The sequence below is a fragment of the Lathyrus oleraceus genome, chromosome 4 (assembly GCF_024323335.1).
Source record: "Lathyrus oleraceus cultivar Zhongwan6 chromosome 4, CAAS_Psat_ZW6_1.0, whole genome shotgun sequence".
NCBI classification, from domain to species: domain Eukaryota; kingdom Viridiplantae; phylum Streptophyta; class Magnoliopsida; order Fabales; family Fabaceae; genus Lathyrus; species Lathyrus oleraceus.
Genome location: NC_066582.1, coordinates 377,359,384 through 377,369,903, shown reverse-complemented (window position 1 = coordinate 377,369,903; position 10,520 = coordinate 377,359,384). Strand labels below are relative to the sequence as shown.

Below are 10,520 nucleotides of genomic sequence, written 5' to 3'. Positions count from 1 at the left end.
TATATGCTGGTTCATACCACTTTATTGATTTCCAAGATGGATCCAATCAAGTATATTTTTGAGAAGCCAGCATTGACCGGACGGGTTGCGAGGTGGCAAATGATTTTGACTGAGTACGATATACAATATACTTCTCAGAAAGCAATCAAGGGGAGTGTATTGTCTGATTACCTCGCCCAACAACCCATTGAGGATTATCAACCGATGAAGTTTGAATTCCCTGATGAGGACATCATGGTTCTCAAATCGAAAGATTGTAAGGAACCAATCCCGGAGGAGGGGGCTTGACCCTGAATCCGAATGGATTCTGATGTTTGATGGGGCCGTTAACGTGAATGGTAGCGGTGTTGGTGCTGTTTTGGTTACGCCGAAAGGATCCCACATTCCTTTTGCTGCCCGACTAACATTTGAGTGCACCAACAACGTGGCTGAATACGAAGCTTGCATATTGGGTATTGAAGAGGCGATTGATTTGAGGATCAAGAACCTTGTCATATATGGAGATTCAGCTTTGGTTGTGAATCAGGTTAACGGAAAATGGTATACGCATCAATCTCATTTGATTCCATACCGGGACTATACGAGGAGACTGTTGACGTTCTTCACCAAGGTGAAATTGCATCATGTGCCGAGAGAAGAGAATTCGTTGGCAGATGCTTTGGCTACTCTGGCTGCCTTGATTAAGGTGCAGTGGTGGAATCAGTTCCCAAGTGTTGAGGTGGGGCGTCTGGATAGACCGGCTTATGTGTTTGCTGTTGACACAACGCCTGACGATGAGAAGCCATGGTATTACGATATCAAGCACTATCTGGAAACCAAAGAATATCCTGAGGGAGCATCCAAGAAGGACCGAAAGACTCTGAGGAGGTTGGCCATGGTGTTCTATCTGAATAAGGATGGGGTTTTGTACAAGCGGAATTTCGATTGGGTCTTGCTTAGATGTGTTGATGACAAAGAAGTAAGCCAATTGATGAAAGAGGTTCACGAGGGGTCGTTTGGTACCCATGCCAGTGGGAATGCAATGGTGAAAAAACTGTTAAGAGCTGGGTATTATTGGATGACCATGGAGGCCCAATGTTTCAATTTCGTGCGGAAGTGTCATAAATGCCAGATTTATGCTGACAAGGTGCACGTGCCTCCAAACCCGTTGAGCTTGATGTCATCTCCATGGCCGTTTGCTATGTGGGGCATTGATATGATTGGGAAGATTGAGCCTACGGCTTCGAATGGGCATCGGTTCATATTGGTGGCTATTGATTACTTCACCAAGTGGGTGGAAGCAGCCTCTTATGCAAACGTGACGAAGCAGGTCGTCGCCAGGTTCCTGAAGAGACATCATTTGCAGATATGGGGTTCCTGAAAGAATTATTACTGATAATGGTTCTAATTTGAATAATAAGATGATGGTAGAACTGTGTCGGGAATTCAAAATCGAGCATCACAATTCTTCTCCTTATCGTCCGAAGATGAATGGGGCGGTTGAGGCAGCTAATAAGAATATTAAGAAGATCGTGCAGAAGATGGTTGTGACCTATAAAGATTGGTATGAGATGTTGCCATTTGCATTGCATGGGTATCGAACCTCGGTGTGTACGTCTACTGGGGCAACGCCTTTCTCGTTGGTATATGGTAGGGGTGTTCACGGTCCGGTTTGGATCGGTTTTGAGACAAAATATCATCCGATCCAAAATATATAAAGCATACGGTTTGGTTCGGTTTTTGGATGACAACAAGAAAAATCCAATCCAATCCAATCCAATTTATACGGTTTACTTCGGTTCGGTTGAATCGGTTTTATTCGGTTTTTAAATCAACACTGTGAAATTTAAAACGAATATATTTCAATACCAGTTACAATTATGCCACCAACGTCTACTAAGACAATATCTAATTTTCATATTATATGGCTATTTGATGTCATTGTTGCAAAGATTCATTATAATATATGGACAATATCTATCCCAACGAAATAGACATTGCTGTAATAAATATTTTATATGGAGACCTGCTTACTTAGTGCTTATAGGGAGACTTGTAATATAAATTAAATATATGACAAATATATATGACAGTAACATACCAAAGCTGCATTAAAGTGAATATAATAATAAAACTTCAAGAAAAATATCAATGACAGCATAATTGATAGTTTCAAAATCACAGCCTGCAACATTGATAGACAAATCTAAAATTTTCTAATTATCCTGATATTGCTCCAGCTTCACAATAATTATCCTGCAATTGCTCCAGCTTCACAATCTACCCAATTCTTTCAGATATCAAAAGCTAATCAGAGTCTATATCAGATACACCTTCATTCAATTGTGGGATTGGAGCAAGTTCTACAAAAATAAAGATAAATATTACTCAATATAAAAGATAAACAATGCTCAACAAAAAATAATATAAGTTATAAGTAAATTACCTAATTCCAGATTTTCTAACTCATCCACAAGCTCTTCAATATCCACCGACACCGGGGAAGATTTACACCAATTTTGTGTACAAATTAAAGCTTCAACTGTTTTTGGCATAAGAGAACTTCTATAGCAAGTAAGCACTCTACCTCCGGTAGAGAAGGCAGACTCTGAAGCTACAGTAGATACAGGAATGGCCAATATATCTCTAGCCATTTGACCAAGAATAGGATACTTGTTGGAATTCACCTTCCACCAATTCAAGATATCAAAACCAGGACCTTTCTTCTCCAAATTCTCCATGAGATACAAATCCAATTCATTTTTCTGCATGCTCTCATTAAGATTCATGTCCATCTCAACCTCTAAAGCAAATGCATCCTCTGGTGCTTTAAGTTCTACCAACTCTACTTCTTGAGTGGAATGTGTAACATTTTCAGTTTGACCGTTACCAAGGAAAAGCCTATAACTCTCAAATATTTTATTTAATGTCTCCTCCGTTTTTTTATACAAAGATACAGCAACATCATTTGGATATGCCCTGTTCAATCCCCACCTAACAAACTGCATCTTATGTCGAGGATCAAGCACAACAGCAACAAAGATCAACATATTCATTTTTTCAACCTTACCCCAATATTTATCATACTTAACTTTCATATTTTCAGCCATAATTCCAAGCAAGTTGTCTGAACTTTTTAATTCTATCCACCCGTTCAAGGTAGTCAATATCTTAATATGCTCATTAAAATATTGAGAAGAGGTCACAAAAGTACTACCTGAAACCTTCTTTGTGATATCAAAAAATATTTTCAAAAAATTAACAAAGCATTTTGCATTATCCCAATCCTCTTTATTAGGAATACCATCTTTCATCAGCACAAAATCAGCACACTTCTCACTCAATCTCTTAAATGCCTTTTGAAACTTCAATGCACTTTCAAGCATAATATATGTGGAATTCCACCTAGTGGAAACATCCAACTGAACAATTGATTTTTCTTGTAACCTAACTTCCTTAATGCAAGTTTTAAATCTATCCATACGACCCGGAGATGCACGAACATATCTAACAGCATTCCTAATCTTACTAATTGAAGAATGATAGTCTTCCAGCCCATCTTGGACCACAAGATTCAGAATATGTGCACAACAGCGAACATGCATATGTCCCCCTTTCAATGGATGAGAATTCCAATCGTTAATTGTATTTTTCAAGTAAGTTATAGCAACATCGTTAGAACTAGCATTATCAACCGTAATGGTGAAAACATTACCTATTAGCCATTCCTCCAAACATTTTTCAATTTTTTTGCCGATGGTTACTCCTTTGTGATTCACAATTGGACAAAAATTTAGAATCCTTTTATGGATTTTCCAATCATGATCAATGAAATGTGCAGTGAGACAAAGATAACTCAAATTTTGAACAGATGTCCAACAATCAGTTGTAAGACAGACACATTGATTTGATTTATTTAGCACACTTTTTAACTTATGTTTCTCACTCGTGTACAAATCCCAACAATCTCTAGCAATTGTAATCCTTTTAGGAATTGAGAGTTTAGGTTGCACAACACTCATAAAATGAAGAAACCCCTCTCCCTCAACAAACTTAAAAGGCAACTCATCAACAATAATCATCCTAGCTAAAGCTTTCCTACATGCCTCGGCATCAAAATGAACACCAGTGAAAACACTACCAGATCCATTCCCATCTTCTTTTTTCAATTGTTGAAGAACAAGAGTCTGTTGAGTGGGATCAAGAGACTCTTTTGGAAACTTCTTACACTGATGCAGCAAATGGTGTTTTAAATTACTAGTGCCATTTCTTTGTGAATCAGCAGCATATGTTACATCACACCAATTACACTTAGCTCTTGATCCTATTTTTGTAAAATGTTCCCAAGTCCAAGATCTAGATTTAATAGGTTTTCTGTTACCTGAATCTCCAGCTATAACATTAGAATTATTGGAAGCTTCTCCAACCTTTCTTTTCTTGTTAGCATTTTCTTCATCATTGTTTGTTTCACTACTTTGTACCGATGGAGGTGGAGCTTCAGTTGTTTCAGCCTATAAAATAGGAAACACAATATTACACCATTGTAACATTAACCAACATTTTCAAAGGTAAAATAATCCACTTAAAATTAATTTTTGATACCTGAATAAGGTTGTTGACAATATCAAATTGAGTTACAGGATCAGTTTGGCTCATTCCTGTAAAAATAGATCAAACTTAAAATTAGAACAAAGTATAAACAGCTAGTTGTAAAAAAAGCTAATAAGAATATATTATGAAAAAGTTATGAAACAAAATATGAAAAACTAACAAAGAATAGACCTTGAAGAAATTATGAAAAACTAAATAAAATTTGTTACTGTTATAACCAACATGAAACGATTTCACATCAGAAAACTAATGAAAATAATTTTTAGTAAACTAGTGTTATAAAATTTAGAACATAAGTAAGTTAATTTTAAATAAGATTTCAACAACACAAATTAGAACAACTTTACAAAAGGATAAAAATTAGTACAACTTTAGAAAATCTGATCGAACAAAAGTATAAAGTACAAAAAAGACAAAATCAAAAAAATTAAGAAACTTGCTTACTGATAGTATAATTCAGAAAACTAATTGAGATGAATGTTGATTTAGACTTTTTTTTTCTTTTGATGAAAAGTGATTGAAATTGAAAGAGGAGATACAGACCTTAAATAGAGAACTGAAGAAGAAGAAAGGCCATGATTCAACTTTAACGTTGAGCCGAAATTGAATTTCTTGCGGTTATAATAACAATGAATAGCATTCATTGTATTTAATTTTGCTTATAATTCAAAATCTGAATAGGGAAACTACAGAAGTGATTGAGATTCTCTAGAGAAATTAGTGGTGGCTAACATAATTAATTTAATAGGATGAGTAAATGGAAGTAATACCGGTTCGGTTTGGACCGGTTCGGTTTTCATGAAGCCAACCGTAAACCGAACCGAACCGATCGGTTATGCAACATGGTGATCCAAATACATCCAAAAAAAATCGGTTTTTTTGGATTTCGGTTTTTTCGGTTCGGTTTTTGGTTTTTTTTTTGGATTGGATTGGATCTGAACACCCCTAGTATATGGAATGGAAGTCGTGCTACCGGTCGAGGTTCAGATTCCCTCTTTAAGAGTCCTGATGGACGTAAAATTGCAAGAGGCTGAATGGGTAAGGACTCGGTATGAAGAATTGAGCCTGATTGAGGAAAAGAGGCTGGCGGCCATCTGTCATGGGCAATTGTACCAGCAGCGGATGAAGCGTGCTTTTGACCTAAAGGTGCGACCTCGTGCGTACCACGTAGGAGATATGGTGCTGAAAAGGATCCTTCCTCCTCAAAACGATCGAAGGGGCAAGTGGACACCCAATTATGAAGGTCCATTCGTGGTCAAGAAGGTTTTCTCTGGCGGAGCCTTGTTGTTAACGACCATGGATGACGAGGATTTTCCATCCCTTGTGAATGCGGACGTAGTTAAAAAATACTTCGTATAAGAGACCCGCTGGACAAAAAGAATAAAATAGTCCAGGCAAAAATGGGCATCCCGGCGAACCAAGAAAAAAAAATGAAAAGGGTTCGGGCAAAAATTAGGGATAAAAAGAAAAAAAACTGTACACCCGACAAGTCGAAAACCCCACAAGGGCGACTTGGGCAAAAAAGGGTATCCCGGTGGACTGAAAACCCGAAAGGGAGGTCCAGGCAAAAGAGGGATTGAAACGAACAACTGCGTCTAGCATGATCGTTTGAGCTTTGGTTAGGGCACCTGGATAATCCCCGACAGGGATCGGTCGGAAGCGTCTTGTTCAGAAGGCAAAAAGCACGGAGAGTCTTGAGGACATATGGGGTGTAACCGAGTTGGAACTCGATGAGATCACGGTTTCTCATTGCCATTAGGATAAATTTTTCCTTTTGTGCGCAATTACCTCTTTTCAGGAATTGCTTCTTGTGTATTACTCAGTTACGAGCCACACCTTTTTCAAGCAATAAAATGCATATTCAGTCAAATAATTTTGTTTTTGTTTTTCATTACCGCTTTGATTGCAAAAACATCCAGTTATTTTTGATAAAGAATCTTTGCATTTTAAGACATACAGGTCCCTTCCAATGCATGTTTATAAGATTAAAAACTTGAAATCTTATTCGGAAGGCGGAGTGATTTAGGTGTTGAAATTTGGCACACCTGGGGCACGTTTTTATCTAACGATCTCTTTTGCAGGTGTTGTTAGATATTTTCACTCACTTGCAGGTTGTGATGTGAAGCTGTTGACAAGAGATCCCCGTGGAGTCCAGTCAGGGACAAGAGGATTGAAGAATGGTGAAAAGACAACGAAAGACGTGCAGCGATCCTTGAGAATTAATCAAGAAGACTCTTCAAAGTCTGAAGACTGGAAAGTTTGTATGAATCCAGGGAGTTCGATCTCCGCGGAGTACGGAGAAGGCGAGAATACAAGGTGATGAATCAGGAAAGTCCAAGCGAGTCGGGGAGCTCTCAAAAGTGGAAAGCTGACACTAGGATTTAGATGGTGAATGCCATGGTTCGACGAGTCGACGAGTGTTCTGTGCCAGACTTTCTTTGTTTCCCCAAACAGGGTTGGGATTGTTACCTCCTCAGCAGATTCAAGGTTTGTGACTTCCCTAGCAGGGTCGGGATGGTTATCTCCCCAACAGGTTTGAGATCGGTGTTTCCTCAGTAGCCAGGCCTGAAGGTTGCTATTTCCCCAGCGGAGGTGTCTGTTGGTAGCTGTTTCCCCTATCATGGCGGAGCTTGTTAAGTTCCCTAGCAAGTCGAAGATTGTTGTTTTCCCCGCAGAGTGCGTTGGTGGTTTCTTCCCCAGCGAAGTCCCCAAGTGGATCGGGTTCAGTGGAGGTCATCCTTGGTAAGGGTGGTCCTTTCCCCAACAACAGTGTTATTTCCCAGCAGGGTGGAGATTGGAGTGTTGTTGAGTTCCTCAGCAGAGTGCCTCGAACTCCCCAGAAGAGTCCCTTGAGGGGATACCTTTTATGCATTCATCATTTAGGAGATCATAGCATATTGCAGAATAAATTGCGTAGCATTTCCATGATTATGGAGCATTACGCTGAAAAAAATCATGCATCATCATTGCAAGCATAAGCTAGTCTCAAGTCGTGGTTACCGTTTGAGATTTGGTTTCGCCAGTGGGTGAAGATGCTACTCAAGCAGTGGTTACCGTTTGAGAAGTGGTTTCGCTAGTTGGAAGATCAGCATCAACATTGCAAGCATCAGTTACTCGAGCCGTGGTTACCGCTTGGGAGTTAGTTTCTCCGGATGGTGAAGATGTTACTCCGAGGAGTTTAGCATCGTGGTGTTGGGTCAACCATATTCCTCAGTAGTGCGATACTGGAGGATATTTCTGTCGTGCGAGGTAGAAGTTGGAAGATGTTACTCTGAGGAGTTTAGCATCATGACGTTGGAGTAACAATGTTCCTCAGTAGTGCGATATTGGAGGAAATTTTTCTATCGGGCGGAGATGGAAATAAAAACAAAGAACGTTACGCGATCAGCGCGAAAATACATTTCAATTGGAGAAAGGGAAGTGTTGCGGCATTTTCTGGAGAACGGGGTTCAAATGGAGATTGGAGTTGAAGATTATATCCGGGATGAGGTCCTTGGGATTGTCTTCTGTTCGTGTGTCACCTTAGACTTTGGCTGAGGCCAACAGAGGTCGTTATGGGTGTCTTCTGAGGAAGAAATGCACATGTTACCTTCCTGTTGTGAAGGTGTACCCTCTGATATGTCGCCATCAGAGTGGTGTTTTGGTGTTATTTACGGCGTTGCCAGCGGAATTATCACAAGAAAACGGAGAACGGGGTTCAAATGGAGAGAAGGAGATGCTGGGCATTTTCTGGAGAACGAGGTTCAAATGGAGAAAGGGAGACACGGGGTGTTTTCTGGAGAGCGGGGTTCACAATGGCGATCGCGAGTTATCGTCAGGCGAATGGGGTTCAATTGGAGAGCGGGGTTCATTGTTTGGCAAACAAGACTACTATGAAGATGTCGGGGTTCAACTGCGGTGATCCGGGATCATCTGCACGAAAGAAAATATTTGTTCGGGGTTCAAGAAAAACGAAAAAGAGGAAATCAATCAGAAAGTTCCGGGGTTCAAGAAAAAGCAAAAGTAATAATAATAATCCCCAGCGGATGAGCGGCATTCGGGCCATGGTTATTCCTGTGTTACCGTTTATTTTGGTAGCCAAGTCAACATTCTGTTTCGGTGTTCAGGCCGACTGTCTCCGTACCAGACGGAGTTTTCTTCTTTTGAGATCACTTCTTTGCCGATTCTGACAGGCAGTGTTAATTATTTCCCATAAGAGCGCAAATTGTTCGTCTGTTCTTGGTATTCAATCACTCTTCACCTTGATCATCTGAAAGTCGAGGCTATTCATATCGACAGGTTCACAGTAGATTGAATAGGGGCAGCTGTAACACCCCAAAATTTGCCCTCCTCTCTTGGGAATAGTTTAACATATTGCATTTCATTTTTAGGGCATTAGTCATTGCATATTGCATATCATGAGAAATAAACAAGTCATCCTCCTAAGTCTTTCTCAGAAGATAGAGAGGTCAAGAGATTCAAGCCTGAGGGTCTTCATGGATTGATCACCAGCCATCTGAGGGTTGCTCTTCAATTAGGGTTTTATTGGTTTCTCAAGGAGGTGGAGCATTATCTTATTGGTAATGGTACATCATCATCATCATGGTCTTATCATCCTCAAGGGGTTCATTGTGCCTGATCATGTTCCTTGGGATTAGGGTTTTGACCTCTGGTCAACCCTAATCAATGGCATTCTCCCAACCAGGGATTTTCAAGGAGATGGGGTCTTTATTGAGATGGAGGTCATCATATGATTTTATTAAGCTTGTACAAGCTAGGGTTTCATTTTGGAGTCATTTCATCAAGTGGTTAAGGCTCAAAATCATATGTGCATGTTCAAGTCATCCGTCAACTATAAAAGTCAACTGAGGGCTTGGAAGTGGAGAAATGAGTTTCAACATCTCATTCATGTTCAAAAGAGGCTTATTTGTCATTGCAAATATATATCTTGAGGAATTTGAGGTCATGGCAAAAGTTGCCAAAAATGGAAAGTGACCCATAATTGAAACTTTCCAAAAGTGGAAAGTTTTTGGTTCAAATTCAACTTGATCTTACATCATCAAAAAAGCTTCAAATGAAATTTTGTCCAATACGAAAGTTGAAGATCTCTTTCTCCCATTTCCAAAAAGTCCAAGATCATGAATTTATGATGTATGGTTGAGGAGATATGGTCAAATCATTGTCAAGTGTGCATGGGATTTCAAATGGCCATAACTTTTGATTCATAACTCCAAATTTGGTGCCTCTTTTTCTAAAATTCTTCTCATGACAGGAACTTTCCAAAACAATCATCACATTGCATGAATTTCCATCACATGATCATTTGATTTTTCAATCCATTTTTGGAGGGAAATTCACAAATTTGAAATTTATGCATCATGGGAGCAAATCACCATTGCCATTGTGTTAATTGGAAGTTTTTAAGTGGATTTAACCAAGCAAATGTTACTGTTCACGTAGGGTTACTACATGCACCATGCAATTTTTCAATTTTTGTCAAAACACCTTATTTTTGCTAATTACCATTAACCATTGCTAATTAACATTTTTAGTGTGATTAGTACAGCATATAAATACCATAATCATAACAGAATTTGGGAGGTTAATCACAATTTCACATTTCTAGATCTAGTTTCTCTCTCCCTCCAAAATTTTCTTCAAACCAAATTTCAAAATCCTTCAACATAACACCTTGTTTTTGTTGAAGATTCATGATCAGTGAGTTGATTAGAGTGTGAATCAAGTATTGGTTTGTTGAATTCGTGCAAGAACCAAGCATTTGAAGCTCAAAACTCAAAGATGGAAGTTGATTATTAATCTAGATCTACACGTTCTCAAGCTTCCTTTTCTTCATCAAACATCATCACAAGCATTCTGGAACTGATTTGGATCATCTGGAGCTTTGAATCGTGCAAAACAAGGAACTGCTCTTCAAGAGGTGAGTTTTTCGA

At 39.1% G+C, this 10,520-nt stretch overlaps 1 protein-coding gene across 1 annotated transcript; it reads right to left on the bottom strand.

The window, feature by feature from the left end:
• Positions 1–1,638: 1,638 nt before the first annotated feature.
• On the bottom strand, positions 1,639–5,234 carry LOC127137609 (zinc finger BED domain-containing protein RICESLEEPER 2-like). The gene is made up of 7 exons (XM_051064057.1): positions 5,134–5,234; positions 4,958–4,970; positions 4,800–4,836; positions 4,582–4,637; positions 2,870–4,490; positions 2,426–2,815; positions 1,639–2,342 (listed from the first exon to the last, which is right to left on the bottom strand). The coding sequence occupies exons 1-7, from the start codon at positions 5,232–5,234 to the stop codon at positions 2,287–2,289; spliced, it is 2,274 nt and encodes a 757-aa protein (XP_050920014.1). The 3' UTR covers positions 1,639–2,286.
• Between the last annotated feature and the right edge of the window lie 5,286 nt (positions 5,235–10,520).